The sequence below is a fragment of the Tetrao urogallus genome (assembly GCF_951394365.1).
Source record: "Tetrao urogallus genome assembly, chromosome: 1".
Lineage (NCBI taxonomy): Eukaryota > Metazoa > Chordata > Aves > Galliformes > Phasianidae > Tetrao > Tetrao urogallus.
In genome coordinates, this window is record NC_136813.1 from 124,224,939 (window position 1) to 124,245,473 (window position 20,535).

At 41.9% G+C, this 20,535-nt stretch overlaps 1 protein-coding gene across 1 annotated transcript in view; it reads left to right on the forward strand.

Annotated features, from left to right (window-relative positions):
* Positions 1-957: 957 nt before the first annotated feature.
* KIAA0930 overlaps positions 958-20,535 on the forward strand; it is a gene marked incomplete at both ends in the record, with an annotated part of 62,487 nt that continues 42,909 nt past the window's right edge. The window contains one exon of the mRNA XM_079549215.1: positions 958-1,102. Within this exon, the coding sequence (XP_079405341.1) occupies positions 958-1,102 (145 nt within the window). The remainder of the gene's footprint in view (positions 1,103-20,535) is intronic.

A 20,535-nucleotide genomic window follows, 5' to 3' on the forward strand; every position in this document is an offset into this window, starting at 1 on the left:
CATATATATTATTGTCTCATCTATTAAAAATACATTCAGATACATTAAATAAGCCCATATCTACTGACTTCCAGCCCCCTTTTAATTGCTAGGTACTCTCTGGTGATTTTGTTAACGTGCACTGCAAGCTATCCCTATTAGCTGCTACTAAAACAAGCACAGCAAGAAAAATGCAGACTTGCACATAGCTGGAACAAGTTATTTATGTAGGCGTAGCAAAGCTTGACCATTATTGACTAATTCAAAAGACAATGTTAACTCAGCTGGTACTTACTCAGCTTAAGTATTACATTACTTGAGATTTCTGCTGTACAACACATACACTCTAATGCAGCAATGCTTTTAGCTATCTATCTCGCTTACATCAATGCAAGAAACCCCAACGGTCCGTTATCAGAGGGTGAAATAGTCCCTGGGGTTGCTAGCAGTCACAAGGGACCTCAGTTCTGCGGGACAGCACCCTTAACAACTGCAGCACCTGATGGAAGGAGCAGGGGGGACTCGAGGCCGCTCCTTCGGGTACTCAGTGGCAGTGACATGGCCCTCGACTTGGTCCGGCTTCTTAACCTTGCACTGCTCAGCTGTACCTGCCAACACCGTCGGCACAGGAGGCGGGGACCTGACATACATCCCGCCCTCCTCCCCGTCCTCCGCCGCACCATTGGTTGATGCGGGGGGGGGGGGCGGTGCTGGCGATTGCCGATGCAGGAAGCGGTGGGGCCGGGCCGGGCCGTACCAGGCAGGGCGGTGCCCGCGGCTGCTTTGGTCGGGGGCTGCGCTGAGTAGGGCAGAGCCCGGTGAACGTCGGGCTGCGCGAGTGGAGAGGAGCGGCTCGGTTCGGCGCTCTTGTCGCTGTCACAGAGCGGCCCCCGGCTCCGCCCGCCGCCGCCACCGGGGAGAGCCGTGCGGGCGGCGGGGGCGGCCTGACATGAGATCATCGCCGGCGGCGGCAGCAGCATGGCCTCTGCCGGGAGCGGTGGCCGCGCCGCATCGCGGGACGGGGAGGCCAACGGCGAGCCCGACCGCTCCTTGCAGCTGATGCTGCGGGCGATAGCGGAGGAGCGCAGCCGCACCGGCCTCCGCCACGAGATCAGCGGCCTCGGTGAGGGGCGGCGGCGGCCGGGGCGGGAGCGGGCGGCGGCGGCGGGAGGCGGGCCGGAGGGATCTGAACGCCGCGGGGCCGCGCCTCGGCTCCCGCTCCTCCGTTGTTTGGCGTTATGGGGCCAGCGGCCGGAATTACTGCGAGCAGAAAGTGTGTGTCGCGTGTTTGGAGTACGGACGCTCGGCACTCTCGCCGACGAGCGTGGCCGTCGGGTGGTCCCGGTGGGTTTTTCCCTGCGCCCGGCGAGCTGCCCCGCGCTGCTCTGCGACTCGGGGCTTGTACCGGGAGCTTGGGCAGCGGAGTGGCGACGGATCCTCCCGGAACTCTGGTGGGCTTACATCCTAACGTGCGTCGCGGGTGACGTCTGCTCAGGTGTTTTCTAAGCCCCTGTTGCAAAACGGGAGCTGGGAGTTGTGCTCCAGTTGACTTGAGGTGGCGATGGTACTACAGCTGCTTTAGCTGAGAGCCTTTGGGCCGGGAAACTCTGCCAGCCAGGGTAATGAATAGAAATCGCTCGTTATGTGTAACTGTGAGATCGTGGGCATAGAAAGCTCTGATGTGAGCACTGGTTTTTGCATTCTTCAGAGCTGCAGTATTCGCTGTGCTGGAAGGGGTGCGTGCATAGGAGTCCCTGCAGGGTCGGGGCTTGAAATTAGGAGCACTTAAGTGAAATTTGTTGTTGTTGCTTCCGTGTGGCTCATCTTTCCACTCCTCGCTTACAACTTCCCAGATGTTTCTGTCTCCTTTTTTGTAAAAACTGAGTTTTACTTGGATTTTACTGGTTTCTGTGGTGCATGTTGGTGTGGGAAGCCCTGTTCTCCCTCTGTTCTCTGTATACCAGGTCAGCTCCCAGTGCTCACTGGGGTCTCCACAGGGAGGAACGGGCTCTCTCCTTGTCTCTACCTTGCATTTAATGAAAGCTTCTTCAGATAAAAAGAAATGAGTCTTTCTCGTTTCTTCATGCTTTTTCTAATGGCTTTGCATCTTCTAATTGAACTGGAATATGGAAGTGTTATGGCCAAATAAAAAAAACAAACAAACAACAAAAAAACAAAAAAAACCCGCCTATTATGGTCAAATAAAGCCTTGTGGCAAAGAACATGTGAATGAAAGGGGGAAAACAGTACAAACAACAGCAGCAAAGAAGCCAACTGTCTGTGAGATTGCATTCGTGGAAAACTTGTTGCTGCCTCGTTTTTGGCCATATCAAGTTTGAGTGAAAATAAAAGCTTGCAGGAATAGAAATGCTATCACTACTTTCCTTTAGTGAAATTGGCTGGTGATAACGTAAGACTGCTTCCTTGCTGCTTGTAATTGAAGGTATAACTGAAACAGGTCATGCTTCAGCATGGCTTTGGGATGACCATGCAAGCCATGGGGCAGTATTGCATCTTTCAACCCCCATCCCTCCTCCCAACCCCTGACAGAGATATATAAATAAAACTCCAGGGAAATGACTGAGCTCCTTACACTGAGGTTAATTCTGGCTTTGAAGGGTCTCCTGTGTGTGGCTGTGCCTGTTTGAAACTAGGTCATATGTCAGCATAGGAGTGCCTTGAGTGTTCAGTTTTTGCATCTAGCTAAGCTCCAGCTGCAAATGCTGCTGTTTGCCAGTCTGTAGCTGCTATACCTTGCCCGCCAATGTGTCCTGCTGGCAGAGGAGTGCCAACATACCAAGTGAGACTGCTGTCAGGTCACAATATGAACATTTAAATTGTCACATTTGAAACAACCAGCCTTGAGGATGGTAATGCTGACCTTGGGCAAGTCCCATGCCTGGCTGCGGGACAAATATAGCTGCATCTGGTTTTAAGATGGTGGTTTGTCTTCTCATAATGGACAAATTCTTTCCAGTGGTGTCAGGAGTCATAGTAAACTCAATCTGTTGTGCGTTTGGCTTGAGTGCTCTTAAAATCAGCTTTGATCCTGTTAAACTGTAGGTTTTTCTGACTGTTCTTAACCCCTTTGTGGTAAATGGAACTCAATAGGTCAAATTTGTGAAGCTTTTTTCCCGTTGCGTGTTTTCTTTAAGTTTGCTCCCCAGTTTAAGCAGGAGACTGCTATTTTTGCTGATGCCGGATTTCTGTGAGCAAGAACACTTCAAGAGCATCACATCAGCAGTTAGGCAAGTGTTGTCCAAAAATGTAAATCCCCTCATAAGGGATTTTCCTAGTTTTCCTCTTTGTGTAATGTAGAAAATACATCAAGCCCTCTGACATCACACTTCAGAGTAATAACTCATATATGACTCTGTGCCAGGCTGATTAATGGGAATGATGATGCCACTATGAGACGTCTCAGCTGCATGTCAGTGTCATCCAGCTGTGCAGGGCATTGCACTCAAAGCTAGCTCTGAAGTGCAGTTTGGTACTGCATGACACTGTCAAAGTAGTTCTTTCTTAGGGAATGACAGGATTGCTTTATGTCCTTTATAAGAAAGTTTTAGATGCCTACAGTTTCTATATAATGTTAATTGGGTGGCTGTGAGTACTGTGTTCTTCATTTTAGGACCTAGTTGATAAAGCATAAATAATATGAGCTGGGGACTTGTCAAGCGCTGCTTTTCTGTTGGGAATCCCTTGCTGTGTTGTGCTTGCTCTCCTCAACAGTGTTGTGTAGAAAGCTCTGAAGTTAATTTTTGGCCAAAGCCCTGGCCTGATAGAGTTTAAGTTAAATCTGAAGCTAGATATGTAGTGTTGTCAGATGCTTAACTTCTCTGTCTTTTATCACTTCAGGGATGAGTTGCCCTGTCTTCAGTGCAGCCTAATGTTCTCAGTTGGAGGTATGACTTGCTACCTTATAATTAGTAAGAAAAGAAAAAATTAGGTCTGAATACCATCTTGAACCATAGCTGACTGACAGACATGTAGCCAAGCAAAAGTCTTGAGGCAGCTGGCTCGGGACTAAACCAGCTGTCAAAAATTGCTGTCACTAGGCGCTGGTGACAGCAGCTGCAGTGGTTACAGGTGCTGGCTGAGAGGCTAGGCCCTTCAGAAGTCCTGATAGTTTTATCACTAATTAAACGTTCTCTTTGGCTTCTTGTTTGGGGAGGAAATGCTCTTTTGTTCCTCTGACCCTTGATAAAAGGAGGGCAAGGGGAGGTCCATTCCAACCCCTACAATTCTGTGATTCTGAATGCACGCTTGGCAGAGGGTCAGCAGAAAAAGGAACCTTTTTCCTCACAGGACTATGTGAACTTGTTTGTGCAGCAGTGATCTTCAGAGCCTGTCGTGTGAATAAAGGCAAGGGGATGATTCATGTGCCAAATGATCGTGATGAATAAATAAATCTCGGAAATAAGTAGGTCTCAAACCTTCCTGAGAGAAGGGAGGGTGAGGTGGCGTTACCAAGTGTTTGTGGACATTGTGAAGATATGATGGGAATGGGAAGGCTTGAGTGGGAAAATGCGGGGAAAGAAAGTTAAGGACAGCAAAACAAATGTTTGGAAATGTTAAAATAAGAATTGAGGAGAACTACAAATAATTAGGACTTGAATGTATTAAAATCAGACCTGCGTAGAGTGGTAATAATGTTAATTAAATTATAATATTCACAAAGTATATATTTGCTTCTGAAGCTCTGAAGAAAATATAACCACTGAGTAGGTGGGAGGATTTACTGAGGGTTTTGCTAAGCTAGTTTGACAGGAGTAACTTGGATGTAGAAAGAAAATATGTTCTTTCTTCATGTGTGTTTGTGGAGTTGGCTCAGTGTTTAGTCCAGTCAAAGGTGAGGGACTAGAAAAGCTGGAAAGCTTTGTTTTCTCTTGAACTGTGAGTAACAAGAAGGTCTGTAAATCACTTCTGCTCTTCTGAGAGCTTGAGGAACATATACAAGCAGTCAAATTCACTACCTTACAGAAAAAATTGTAGAATTGAGAAGGTTGGAAAAGATCTCAAAGATCATCCTGTCTAACTGTCCACCTATCACCAATGTTGTCTGCTAAACCATGTCCCTCAGTACAATGTCTGAATGTTTCTTGAGCACCTCCAGAGTTGGTGACTCTACCATCTCCCTGGGCGGCTTGTTCCAGTGCCTCGCTACTCTCTTTGGAGAAAAGCTATTTAGTAGTGTCCAACCTGAATCTCCCCCACTGCAACTTGAAGCCATTCCTTCTAGTCCTATTGCTGGTTACGTGGGAGATGAGGCTGACCTGCATCTCACCACATCCTGAAGCTGCCAGCTTCTCCAGGAGAATACTGTGGTAGACAATGTTGAAGGCTTTGTTGAAGTTTAGGTTGACTATGTCAACAGCCTTTCCCTCATCCACCTGATGGGTCATTCAATCACAGAAGGAGATCAGGTTGGTCAAGCAGGACCTGCCTTTCATGAGCCCATGCTAGCGAGGCCTGATCCCCTGGTTGTCCTGCACATACCATGTGATCTCCCTCAGGATGATCTGCTCTATAACCTTACCTGGCACCGAGGTCAGATTGATGGGCCTGTAGTTACCAGATCCTCCTTATGGCTCTGCTTGTAGATGGGAGTCATGTTGGCAAGCGTTCAATCCTCTGGGACCTCTCTGGTTGACCAGGAATACTGTTAGATGATTGAAAGGGGCTTGGTAGTCAGTTTCACCAGCACTCTTGGGTGGATTCCATCTGGCCCTGTGGACTTGTGGCAGTCCAGGTGCATAGCAGGTCTCTAACCTAAATTGTGGGGGGGTTTATTTTGCTCCTTATCCCAGACTTCCAAGTCAGGGGGTAGAGTACCCCAAGAACAACTGGTCTGACTTTTAAAGACAGACCTAAAGAAGGCGTTGAGAACCTCAGCCTTTATCTTATCCTCAGTGATCACATTCCCTACGACATCCAGTAAAGGACGGAGATTCTCCTTAGCCCCCTCTTACTGTATGCTTAATGTATTTGTAGAAATGGGTTTTTTGTTCTCTTTTATCCCATTGGCCAAGCTGGGTTTTTGCCTTTCTGATTTTTTTTTTTCCTCGCACATCCTATCAACTTTGTACTCTCCCATGTTGCCTGGCCCTTCATCCACAGAAAGTAGATTCTCTTTTTCTCCTGGAGCATCCGTAAGTGCTCTCTGTTCATCCGTGCTGGTCTTTTTCCCCATCAGCTCATCTTGTGGCACAAAGGGATAGCATGTTCTGTACCTTCAGAACTTCTTTCTTGAGGAACAACCAACCTTCCTGGGCACTTTTCTCTTCAGGACTGAATCCCAAGTGGACTCTCCCTGCCAGTGTTGTGAACAACCCAAAGTTTGTTCTCTGGAAGTCCAAGGTAGCAGTTTTGCTGACCTTCCTCCAGACTTCACTAAGGATTAAGAACTCTATCATTTTGTGGTCTCTCTAAGACAGATCCTGTCCTCCATATCTCCCACTGGTCCTTCTCTGGGAACAGCAGGTCTTACCAGCTGTGTCAGGAATTGATCGTCCATAGACTCTAGAAGCCTTTCAGACTGCTGCTTCTGCATTGTGTTGTATGTCCAGCATATATCAGGGAAGTTGAAGTCTCCCATCAGAACAAGGGCTGGCAGTCACACAACTTCTGCCAGCTGTTTGTAGAACACCTCATCTGTTTCTTCATCCTGATTAGATGGTCTGTAACAGCCCCCACCAGGATGTCCACGTTGTTGACCCTCCCCCTGATCCTTACCCATAAAGATTCAACCTTATCATTTGCAGCCCCAAGCTCAACAACATCAAAACACTCTCTAACGTAGAGATCCACACCACTATCCCTCCTTCCTTGCCTGTTCCTTCTGAAGAGCATATATCCATCAATTCCAATGGATACAACCCTCTGTAATGAGTTTAATATACCAGTGTTTCTAAGTTGATTTTCATTCAACACATCTAGATTTTTTTTTTGAGTTTGAAGTCATCTTTTATAGTACCTCAATATTTGTACAAATTTCTTTGTCCTATTTATAAAACATTTTGCAGCTAATACGTGTGAAATGTTCAAGAAAGGATGAATATTCAAATTCTGAAAAAGGGTGCTTATGTAAGTAATTTATAAATAGTACAATTAAAAAAAGAGCAGCTTCTTAATGAGTAAAAATAAGACAGTGTTCCAGCCAGGGAGAATGTGTATTTCCTTCTAGGAAAGGTTCTAGAAAGTAAAATGCAAAGCAAAATTAAAATAGGTAATTTGAATTTGTGCTAAGGGTAGGTGGTTTGACTTAACCAGCTTCCTTTGGGTATTGAATCTCAGGTTTACTTTGAAGAAAGTTGAGCAAGCTGCAAATAAATTCCAAGAATTTATTTTTTTCTTCAAGAGAAAGACAGAGTAGCTAGGAGGGTGATTGGGCACTGGAATGGTCTTCCCAGGGCAGTGGTCATGGCCCCAAGCTGCTGGAGTTCTAGAAACATTTGGGCAACACTCTCGTACACACAATTTGATTTTGTGTGGCCCTGTGTGGAGTCAGGAGTTGGACTCAGAGATCTTTGTGGATCCCTTTCAATCTGTGGTATATGATTTTTGTGGTAATTTTGATGTTTCTTTTTTTTTTTTTTTCCCCTTCTTTGTCTTATATGGGAAACTTGCTGGATTAAACCTTTGAAGTCAAGCATGCCTGTATACATCTGATGTGCAGTTGAGTGCTTGTACAGCATGGTGCAGGAACCTGTGCTGGATCTGGCTCTGAGACCTCCTGGCTTTGGCCCTGGAGTGGGAAAGGGTTTGTCCAGCAGCCCTGCACACAGGACCAATAAAGCGAGGGATTTGCTCAATAGCTCCTGCGTGAGATTTTCTTGCTTTTGTCCCAGCAAAGCGCAGCGGAGAAGCAGCAGAACGTGGCTGCAGAGAAAGGTCCTTTCTGGCAGGGCTGTGCCATGTTGCTTGCTTTTTGTTGAGATTGCGTTCTGTTGCTATTACAAAGCAATAGGCTGTGATTTTTGCTGTGGTGTGCTGCTATGTAGTGCTGGTAGGGTCTGAGGAGGGACAAATGAGACTTGAGCATTGGAAGTGGGAGACCTTGTGATATTGGGATAGGCTTATGTGAAATTATGGGCAGAGGCAAGTACTGTTTAATATTGAAGGCTGGAGAGAAAATATCTGTTTCCAGAACAAACGCAGAGATCTTGTGCCTCATGATCCAGTCCTGCCACATGATCAGTGCTGGAATGTTTAGAAATAACAGCTTAGGATCAAGTCAGTAACATGTGTTTCCTGATCTACTTTTTAATATGTCACCTTAGGACAGTCATATAAAATAGCTCCTGGAGTCTGAGTGCTAATTGCTTCTATTTGTTGTTACCAGCTACTGTGCTGTGGAAAATGGTAGTCTAGGGTACGACCCCAGGGCTGTGATCCTCCAAGGTAAATACCTTTTTTTATGGATCAATTTTTTCTTTTTTTTTTTTTTTTTTTTACTATCATTCATTAAATATGCCGTTTTGTTTTGTTTTGTTTAGAGCCCTTCTCACACTATTGAAGCTAACAGCCTTTCAGGCTTTCCATTAGACGCCAGTGTTTTTAGGGGATTTGTAATTTGGTTATGGAAGTTAGCTTCTGGCAGGAGCTTGACAGGCATCATCCCAGATCGATAATATAATACAATCTTTTTATTATAGCTTTTACGTATTTTTGAGCAGTTGGATTATTTGTTTATTCGTTCTGTTTAATGGAGATGGTTTATGGGATTTCTGTGTCCTGCAGATTGCTATACATCTTTGAATCATAAGAGACAGGCCAGAGATGCTGAAATATGGAGGCAGATTTTTAAAAAACAAACAACAAAATAAAACAGCAGTACTCAAACTACCCTCTAGGTCAGTGTTGCCTCAATGAAATAAGTGGTTTAGTTCTTAAAACAAGACATGTTACTGTTTGTTGGTAGCTGCTGTGTTTTTGTTTTTATTTGGTAAATGAGTCGCTTACAGTTGGACCATCAGTCTATGAAGTCTGATGATGGGAAGTTTTAAAGTATCCATCTTTTATAGATGTAGTTCTTGCTGTTTGGTTTTGTTGTTCTAGCAATATAGGTATTAATCTTTTAAAGGGTATTATTGGTTACAAATCCATTTTGAAGTCTGTATTCTATTTTGTTCTTGTAAGATGGATAGGAGGTCTTGGATTAAAATACATTCTATCATTACTGTTCAGGATAGATCAAAGCATTTAACAGTGTATCTGCTTGGATTCTTTCCAAAGAAATGAAAATTCAATTTCCTGGTGGATGAAATATGTGGTTCTCCCCACTCATCTTCTGTGTTTGGAATGAACTCATCAGTAGAAAAACTTGAGAGGATGCAAACTTTCCAGCGATTGAAACAGACTTTATTGCCTTAATGTGCATCTCTGGAAGAGCAACCCCCTGCAGATGACTAGTTAATACATGTTGCATCTAGTTATTCTTGTAAATGGGAAGTTAAGCAGTGTGAAGAAGTAGGGTTGCACTTTCTTTGCAGGACTCCAAATAATGAATTAATTACTTTCCTTCATGCAGTCAGGATTCAGAAAGGCCAGATAAATCATCATACTGCTTCTTTATAGGAGTCCTGGTAATCTGAGTATGCTTCAACAGTTCTGTTGAAGAACTTAATAAGATGCAGCAGCTGTTCCGAGTAATTTTTTCCTCTGAATCTTTACCATTAAAGGTGTGAATCTTCAGGTTTCCTGCAATCCTGTTATAGAAACAAAGCTTTAAAACTAAAGTTCTCATCATTTGGTTTTGCCTGTTCTCTCTGTGTGCTGATTAAACAGACTTTGAACTCTGTAAGTAACAATAGTTTTATCTTCTTCAGACATGAAGATGGAATGAAAGCAATAGAGCTATAATATACTTGGGTTTTCCTTAAGCATTTCATTATGGTTTTTGAAGTCAAATCTTTGAAGTGAATGCCTTGCTTTGTGGGCAGATAGCATGTTCTACCATTAAAATAAATTAATTTTGGAGATATGTATTTTGTTCCACTCTGGAATTGTCCCTCATATTAGGAACAATTTCAAAGCATGACAGGGAGTCTCCTTGTAAAACTTTTTTTTTTCTTCCCCTTTTGCTGGGACATGGGACTGTGGATCCCTTCATTCCCTGTCACAGAACTAGGCCAAACCAGGTTGAACCTTGACAGATAGGTTTGAAGCCACCTCGTCTGTTGCACTGTCAGGTGCCCTTCATGGGAGATTACATCACTGGGCTTGAGCCATTCCCCTTTAATCATAATGTGCTCAGTCAGACTGACTGAGACTGCTCCTGACATTGGTGTTGATGTGTGGGTGATGAAAATCTTTACAGCTCAATCAAGACCTAGCTTTTTGTCAGCTACCATATAGAGGAGAGAGGTCATATATCAGTAATTGCCAGAGGCTTCCTCCATGCCTGGATTCTGAATTTCGGGAGGTTTGCATTAAGCCAGTGCTTCCACAGACAACTGTGCCTATGGTTTGTTGAGTTGTCTGGAGGATGGGCTGTGCTCAGCCTTTGGGTGCTGAGTGGTACTTCTCTTGATCACATGGTTGTGGGAGATGGATTAGAACAATGGTGAAACTGGAGCTGTCTCTCCACTATGAAGAGTTCCAGTTTTCTGTAGCTGCTGAAACATCCTCATGGTGAGGGAAATGGTTTGAAATGTATTTATGGTATATTCTGCTAAGATACATGGAAGGTTTCACCAGAAACTTACTCTTCTCCTTGTCTCACTGTTCAGAGACTAAATACAGGAATTGTTGAGTGTCTAGCAATGTTATATTTTCAATAAAGAGTAGTTTGCTTACCACCTTAAAGGATCTTGGGAGTTTTAAGTTACAATAAATCTCATTGTTCCATAGAATGCAGGGCGGTCAGTGTGATTTAAGTAATCAGTCTTAAGGAGATGAGTTTAATACTTCCTAAGCGTCACTCCTGCTTGACTATTGCCTGAACACATATTTTCCAAAACAAAGGAACGAGCTTATCATGGTATGTCTGGAGATAAAGCTCTGTAAACCCAGCTAGCTTCCTAAATAAGAATAATCCAGCTTTATGCGTTTTGTAGGAATGCTTAATATTTTTTTTTGCTTGGTTTTAATGAGAAGGTTAATTTCTCCCTATGCAGTGATGTGAATGGATGACCTGAGTTTTTCATAACAAGGGTGACTAAATTCTCTGTAGTCAAAGCATCATGTGAATTGTTAGTAGGTCATGTCTTATGTGAATGAAGGGGAACTAATTTCATCCTCTTTGATCATTTGATACTAATGGCATAGATTACTTTGTTTTGTTGCTTTTGGCCTGACTTGCCAAATATTCATACTAGATTGTGTTTCATAGGCAGATTTTTTTCCTTTCAGTTAAAATTATAATAGATGTAAAGACATGATGTGCTTGGTGAGTTTCTCAATGTTGTAGGATTAGAATAACAATTGTAATGTTTTTACTTCTGTTCAACAGCTATAATATTGATTATATAAGTATTTAATTCAAAACATTGACTGTGACGGTCATAGGATGAATGTGGAAGGATGATGCGTTTACTACTTGTTTCATGTTTGGCTGTTTGCAGCTGCTCCAAGAAGCTGCTGGAATAAATGGTTCTAAGCCTAAAATAAAAGAAGATGAGCAGAATTTGTGTTCCAAAGTAAACTTTAAAATTTTGTTGTTTTGCGTAATAAAATAAGGTTTCTGGGTTGAAAGATTTGGACTTGCTAGGCCTTCCTTCTGTAGGCTCACTCCTGTTTTGCTCAAAGACCTTGTGATTTGGGTTTGTAGGTGGTACTGGAAATGTAGACAATGCACCCTTAGCAGATTTGTGTGCATTTCTGTAAACTGTGCTCCCCTCTGAAGGGCAGCCTGCCCTGCATAGTAGGGTGGACAGGAGCAGAGTCTTCAATGAGCAATATTTTATTATTGGAAAAGTTTTTCAGGCGTTCCTGGGGAATAGAAGATTGTCATGTATTTGATACTTACTTGAGGCTTTGAGTCCTAAAGCAACAGAAGATTTTCTATTACCTTTGTTTTTACCAGATATTTCCAACACTATGTAAGGAGGTGGAAGAGTGAGTCATTCTCTAAACTAGAACCCAGTTGAAATCTAACTCAAAAGGTATGCCCAGAGAAAAAATATACCAACAATTAATGCAGAACTTCAGAGATCTGTATTCAGTGTCGGTGTTTCTATAGATTTCTTGTCATTTTGGGCAAGTTGGTGACACTCCTTGTGCTTGTTACTGGGTAATAACAAGGCATTTCCTCAGAGGGAAAACTTTCCTATGATTAAGAACTTTTCTAATTTCTTACAGTCAAAGGATGGGTGGCAGCTGAGCTCTGTGCATTATGCCAGAGGAGTGGAATAATGTACCAATAGTGGAGCGCACCAGGGAAAGCGTGGATCACACAGCACGAATGATCCTCTTTGATTCTGAGTGGCTTGTTAGGCAGAAAGATCGAGCATGAAATGAATTGTAAACATGCTCTTCTTTCTAGTCTCCTGGCAAGGAACATTTGAAGTGCATCACAAATGTTTTTTCAGCAAATTGCTGTGGCAAATGCAGCAGTTAGTGTAATGCTCATCTTGTACTTGGTTGCCACCCTCTCTTAAGCTTGAAGTTGATGACGTTATCTAAAACTTACAGAAAGGGCAGGAGGGAAATCTGAGTTTCTGGAACTGTATCTGGAACCTTCATGCATCTCTTCAAAAGTACTGTCTATGCTGCAGTGCTATGATTCAATGGATGAAGGGCTATTAAGGTGTATATCCTTTACTAATGGCAGTTTAGATAGGTAGTGAACTGTGTAATTGAAATACCATAGCAGGGTGTTTGTAATGTAGCCATTGGCCAGTCATAGGAAAAAGCAGAAAATGACATTCCATCTTGTGCTGGGGAATTCTCTAGATAAGACCTTTCTTTCTCAACTCACATGTATGTACTAGAGACCTTGCAACTGTCATGAGATGGAGGTGGTGATTTCTCAACAGGTAAATGTTGCAGCTGCTCTTGGTTTTATAAACTTAATTAAAAATAATTTTTTAACCATTGTCAGTCTGGAGAGACTGGCTGTGTATGTTTGGAGAGAAATGTGATGGGTGGAAGAGGGACCCGGGGAGGGGAAGAGGACAGGAGAAACAGGGCAAAAGCATCTAACCATATATGTGAAATGGGGTCAGAAGGAAAATTAGTAAGTCTCTTAAATGTGTAGTCCAGTACCCTATTCTCCAGACCCCACGTTTGTACACTTGTGCAGGCCTTCTAGATCCATAGGAGTTTGTAGCTGAACAGAAGTGTCATCCTTGAAGGAGAAATCAGGGTAATGCTGGTTAGCAATGGAAAAGGATGTTTTCAGCAGCTCGTATGTTGATGATAGGTTCAACCTAATGGTATCTTTGTAATAGTTGCTGTTTGTCTTATTGTAGGGTGCTGTCTTTAGGGCAGTTAATGTTTTGAGCTCTTTCTGACCAAGGGTAGTATGAGGTTACTAAAATTCCTCTTATTTTTTTTCTTCCCTTTTCTATCTTTTAGCCAATAACAACTGTTTTTCAGAAATGCAAAATCTCTTCCTTCTTTAAACTGGTCGTCTTATATGTATGTCAAACAGGTTGGTGTGTTTTTTTTTTTTTTTCTTTTTGTTTTTGTTTCTTGACCACAAGATGGATAAAAGTGTTGATCATCAGCTTCTGGAAGCAAATAGGCTTGTGGTTGGGAATGGGAGTGAGAATTGCAGCTTCCGTTGTGAAACTGCTAAACAGTCACTCAGCTGCTACCAGTGCATGATCAGTGTAGGAAATCTGTTTCCCTACAAATTGCTGTTGTAGCAATTGCTCTTTGCTTGTTCGTCTCCAGTGTGATGCTAGCTAGAAGCATGCAGTAGGGAGATGATGTGAGAGAATATATGTACATGCAAACTCTAGGTAGTTTTGTAAGGCTAGAGTTCTGCTGAAAACTAATTTCCTGATCTTATCACATCAACAACAATAGTCTGTTAGTGTTCTGATGGTAATGTTTATTAATTACAAAAATAGAGATGTTAGATGCCATAAACTTACAGGACTGGCAACATTCAGCTAGCTGGCATGATTGAGTTGGCAGAGAACAAGAATGCTTCTGTGTATATACAACATAGATTTTGTTTGTCCTGCTGTAGACAGGCTTCCGCCAACATGCTTTCTAAGTCATCAAATGGTGCCCCTGGAGTGGGAGTCTTGGGAGGTTTGGGTCTTTGTTGATAGATACTGGAAGTAGCAATAGGACACATGTAGCCACTTGTACCTCTTCTGCTGGGATTGAAGTGATTGCATTCAGTGGAGTTCAGATTGCTTCTGCTCCAGGAAGAGAGCTACACCTACACAAATTTTCTGCAGCTGTGTCAGTTGAGACATGGAAATGCATTCTCCATTAGTTTCTTATGTGAAAAGATGAAGTAATTGAATCCTCTGATGTTATCCTAATGAGTAAATTAAATGAGAGGAAACTGTGGGAGCAATGCTTCAGTCCCTGCTAGAGCTGAGTTGTATTCTGAAGTGAGTGAGGTTTGTATGCAGTTTCTGAAGAAGGTTCAGGTTACTTCCAGCGACTTCAGAGCATCTGATTGTTGCCAGTTGGAGTAGGTCAGTTAAATCTTAGCTGTACGTTGGAGACTGAACTATTACATGATGCGTATGATGACTATTGGATGAAAAGACATTTGTTACTTCTGTGCATTGAAGTTTACTAGCAGATAACTGTACCCTACCAATGGTGTTGACATCTGCTGTGATTATGTATTTAAAGTAAGCTGGCAGATCTAACAGGCTGCCTTCCTTTGGTGATTAATAATGACATTATTTCTTTCCAAATTTAACTTCTAAGATAGCTGTGTCTCAATATTTCTCAAATAGCTTACAGTTCAGTTTGAATTCCACACTTTCAAAGGGAATTCTGTAAGTGCTGCGGAGTAGTTTGTACTTGGAAATTCTAAGACCTTTGATTCCACATTAACTAAAATGTTTTTTGCAGTGGATGCAGTAATAGAACAGAGAAGACAGTAAGAAAAGGGTATGAGCTTCAGAAATACCATTTACAGGTGTTTTGGGCTTTTTTAGAAGAGGTTGTGTTTGTATTCTCAGCCATCATCGTATGCAGCAGTATTCTGCAGCTAGAGAATATGGAGAATATGCACATGGAAATAGAAAATTAAGAAATAAGAAATGTGGGTAAAAGGAAGACTCCCTCCTGAATAATCTATAAACCATCACAAGGAAAATAAAGGAGAGAACTACAGTGCCTGGGATCCAAACTCTAAGGTTTCTTTAATGCTTTTGTGTGGATAACAGTTGTTTTCTTCTGTTACTATCATTACTTTCTTGAAATGAAATGAAATAAAGTGAAATCCAAGTGAAATGAAATAAAGAAGCATGTTTTTCTGGTGGGGTTTTCTTTCTTTCTTTCTTTTTTATTTATTTATTTATTTATTTATTTTTAACATCTCTTCATAGGAGTTGTTCTCCTGTTCTACAGTCCTCCCTGTAGTAATTTGACCTAGAAATGGCAGTGAAGTCTGTGAAGAAATTTTCTTGTTGTGTATTATTCTCCTTTTGTGTTTGCTTCAGGTGCATCTGTAATGTATACTCAAGATAGCTTCTGCGAATTGCTTTTCTCTTGGGTGAAATTCAATAAAACAGAAAATAGCCAAAAAGAATGGTCTGAATCCAGAAGCAATCAGTTGTATATGGCCTGAAGAGTAACAGTGCAACTGAGAAATGTGTTGGTAGATTGCTCTTCACCTCTGTGGATGTTCCTCAGTTGGATGGAATTATTTAAGTTATTGCCAGTTGTCTTTTATGAATTCTGAGTACAGCTCAACATTTATTGTTTTCATTTTCTTGCCTCTTGCTTTGGACTATCTTTCCCCCCTGTGTTATTTCTTACTAATGAGAGATAGTCCTACAGTTGGACTGAATTTCCACATTACAAAGTTGTGTGGCTTCATACTGTAGTTGTACTTGAAGTTTTGCTTGTGAGAGCTACATTTCACTCTCATCTAAAGTTGTGTAAGAACAAATTTGAAATCTTAATCATTGCTCATGACTCTGAGTGAGAGTCAATGCTGTAACTTGTCACATTTTACAAAGTAGTAGTTCTAGACAGCTGATGACAATCCTCAAATCACAGTGAGTGGCAGAGGAGGAGACAACCCTCTTCTGGGGGTTTTTGACCTAAGTTTTTTTTCTGAAATGTTAGCTTTTTTGAGTGAATCTCTGATTCACTTGAAGGGCAATGTATTGCATTCAGTTTCTTTGTTAACATGTTTATGTTTAATCATTGATTTTTATTTTTTAATTTTTTTTGCCAAACATTTTTTTTTCCCCTGCAAAAGGTGCATTTTGAGTAATGTTATGCAAGCAATACTGTGAGCAAATATCAGATTTCATGCGTTCCATATAAAACAGAGCCATTTGGGAACACTTCACTTAGATACTAAGTATATGAATGAATTCCTCTGAAATGGTCAGGTGCTATAGCTGTTGTGATCTCATTCTTTCCCCCAAAGTTTTATCTCCTTTTGGCTGGAGGCTTCTCTCGTGATTTAGGTGTGCCCTCTCCATTTTGCTACTTGTACTAAATTAAATGTTGCTAAAAGAGCATTTGGTTCCTGGGTAATTAAGCCCCTCGCTTTGCTTTGCCCTGTATAAGTTTTCAAAAGGCAGAACCTCTCTCATTGCTTCTGTCTTCCTTTCAGCCTTTGCCAGGTAAGTAAGAGTTATCCTGAAGTACTGCATTATTTGGTTGTTGAACACCTGCTGAGACCTTTCTTTTCTCAAACTGAATGCTGTGGGATTTTTCCTTGTCTGAGGATTTTCTTTCCTTTTTTTCCTTCCCCTTCCAAAAGTCTCCGAGTCCAGTAGTCATATTGGAGCTAAATTAAGTCTTTCAGTACAGTAGGGAAGACTTACAGTAATGATTGCTATTTTCTTGTACCGCTATTTATGTGTTAAGGAGAGTGCATGGTGGTATGATGATAAGTCTGGAAGCTGTAGTTTGGTATTTTTCTGTCGAGGTTCATGGAAAGGAAGCAGTTTGTTACGAGTTTAAACAGTAGGTGCTGACAGGAAAAGGTAGGTAAAGAAACTGTAGGCATTAAATACGGTAGTAGGATAGCAAGATCATCTACTTCAACAGAAACATTTGAAAATAAAGAGTAACCTTCAAGGCAGTATCTAATGTATGAAATTTGTGTGAGATTTTTTTTCTAATAATAAACTAAAGGAACAATTAGGACAAACTTTCTCTGGGAATGAGGGCAATGCCTAGTTATCCATTATGTTGGTAGGACTAGGTGCCAGAACCATGTTGAAACACTTTCAGATAAAACAAATGGGACAAATCTACCACTATTCTTTCTGTTGTTCGCTCCAAGTGTTTCTTCTGATACTGTAAATGCATCAGAAATAATTAAGCAAGCTAAATGTCCACTGGCTGCTGATGTGGTACAGAGATGGACAAAAGTGAGAAATGGTGACCAGATTGAAGCACTGATTCTGTCATTGCTTTTCCTGTTGTCCAGTATCTGATTAGGAGGTGGAGAGAAGGACACAAAACAGATCACAGAATACTGTGATTGCATTTATTAGCATCTCTGTATTAGATTAGCACTGGCCCATCCCTGGAGGCATCAATGCTAGGGAAACCTGGTGAGTGGCTTGTCCTTCCAGTTAGGAGGGGAATCAACTCTTTAAAAGGGTGGATAACAGCAGGACAAGGGGAAATGGTTTTAAGTTGAGGGAAGGAAGATTTAGGTTGGATGTCAAGGAAGTTCTTTACAGGGAGAGTGGTGAGGTGCTGGAACAGGCTGCCCAGGGAGGTTGTGAATGCCCTGTCCGTGGAGGTGTTCAAGGCCAGGTTGGATGGGGCCCTTGGCAGCCTGGTCTAGTATTAAATGGGGAGGTTGGTGGCCCTGCATGTGGCAGGGGGGTTGGAGATTCATGATCCTTGAGGTCCCTTCCAACCCTGGCCATTCTGTGATTCTCCTATCCCTGTGTTGTGAGGTACAGCTTGTGTATGACAAATAATGACACCTATCTGGTGAAAGATGATTCCTCCACATCAGAAGTCAACCCCAAATCTACTATTTGTGGATGAATTCTCCCTTTACACTGGAAACTTAGGATGTTCAGAAAAAAATAAATTTCGGAGTTTGTTTTTTAGTTTCGTGAATTAATGTTAGTTTTGCCAATGTTTAATGTGTTGTAATTTCTCAGTAACCCTAATCCCAAGGATGTGCAAAGTAGTTGTGCTTCTTGAGGAGGATCTCTAAATTCTTTATTGTCTTCTGTACATGCACTTTGATATGTCTGGACAGACCTGCTGTGGTAGTCTTAGAGCCTTAAAAGCTGAACTGTTATTACTGGCCAGAGGGGAAGTTGGAGTACTCTTGGTAATACTTTTTTGTTTGTTTTCAGCTTTTCCATGATTTTAATTGTTCTGGTCCTTTTTTTCCCCTCGCTGTGTCTTTTTGTAAGGAAAATTATTGTAATGAGTCTTTGACACAGGTGTGATGTGAATTCTTGTCCAGCATGAAGGCAGTTCCTTCAGTGCACAGATAGAATCCATTCACATGGTGTTGGCTAAGGCAACACATCCAGAGAGAAATAGGTACTGACTTCACCAACACCATCCGAATGCCCGTGTCTCACAAATTCTTACCCTTTAGCTTGCTGGGAAATATAAGACTAGTCTAATGTAGCTCTAATTTGGTGGAGCCACAAGGAGCATTCCTGGGCTGTTTACATGGATTTGATGTGTTTCACGTGGTTCCCTTTACAAAGTCCAGCAAGCTCTCAGTACTTCTCTACGTTCAGCCTTCAGTTCTGGTGCAGCTGGGCCTGATGAACCCAGCAGTGTGATCTGTAGGCTGAAGAAAAGACAAGTAACTTTTATTTTTTTAATATTAATTTGCATTAGGCTGATCCTACTCTTTCAGCATCTTTCCTGTTCTAGTTGATTCATTATTTTGGTATCTAATCACAAACTTGGTTAATAGACACTGATGCTGTGGGTTGGCTTTGTGAATTTGTAGTAACACAGATTTATAGAATGGAGTCTAGACAGGGATTTCCTTGAAATTAGTACTTGTTTGGCTGCAGACAGATGCATCCCATTTTGGATTTCTTCTCTCCATCTGTTTTCTGGATGAGCATTAAGATACCTATCTCAGGTTTGGCTGCTGGAACAATATCAAGCCAGACTTACTAATTTAGTGCTTTTAATTTGCTATTAACTCTAGAATAAAGCTTTATTCTGTATGTACTACTTATCTATGTTGGTACTACTTTGGGCTTTTAGGGAGCAGGTACTAAGAACTGATGTGAAAAGACCTCTAGTAAATAATCAGCAGCCTCATGCTGAGAAGATTTGGGAGGTTGCCATCCCCAGTTGTATCCACCCTGCTACCTGCTGGGGGTGACTGCCTACATAGCACAGGTCGAGGCACGGTCTCTTGGTCTGTTCATAAGGAGCTCGTAGCCTGGCAGACTAACAAAAAAAAAATAAATAAATAAAATCAGTGATGCATTAATACTCTGAACCTTTGACAGTTGAGGCGCGAATTCAACACCTGTTTTGCTGTCCCTGCTCCCAAGGCTGTACTTTACAGTGGAAGAAGGAGCTATCGACTACAGACAACAGCTTTTGATTTTTTTCCAACAGCAGTTGTCTGTATTTGGAGTCATGCTTGTGTATATCCATGGTGAGAAGAGCTTCTTGCATATGTTCCTTTTTGTCTTCAGGTTACCTGTTCAAATCCTAAATACTAGCACCATCTCAGAGGAAAATCTGTGATCCAAATACTGCCCTAGGCTATTTTCAGTAGGTGCTGTGTTAGAGAAAAACTGTAGTATTTTCTTTTTTTTTCCAAATTTTCATTTTTACATGTTTCAGTCAACTGATCTAGCTGTGCTATTGTCTGATGCATGAAAGTATCTTCTATTTTGCGATTTATCATTCTGACGCATCGAGTATACGAATAACTTGTCTTTATTCCAGATATTATAATTGCCCATGCTAATACTGGAGAGATAATTTTGTGTTTTGCTCGTGATTTGACTTTCACTCTCCAGCTGGGAATCCTCTTTCATAATCATTTCTGCTATTTTCTTTTCCATACTTTAATTTGACAGAAAATTTCTGACAAATGCTTTCAGACCTTAAAAAGGGCAACAGTAGCGATGGAGTAGTGATGTGAAGGTTAGGCATCTTGACAGCTTGACAACTGATACACTGTGAAGAAAGCTCAGTTGTGGTGGTGGTTGTTGTATTATTGTTTCTTTTCCTGCAGGAAAGAGCATATGTCAAAGGTATCAAGATGTCACATTTCCTACATAAAAGAACTGGATGGGGTGGCAGTTGTGAATCGAGATGTTCTATCTGTGAAGCACAAATTTTTGTGTCTAAGTGGTTATTCTTTCCACTTCCCATTTTAGCAAATGGGGAGCTGGGTATTCCTACTCTGTCCTACTCATTATCTTTCTTCCAGTTGCCCTGTGTACCCAAAACACCAGCCACTCATTTTGTTACATCTGC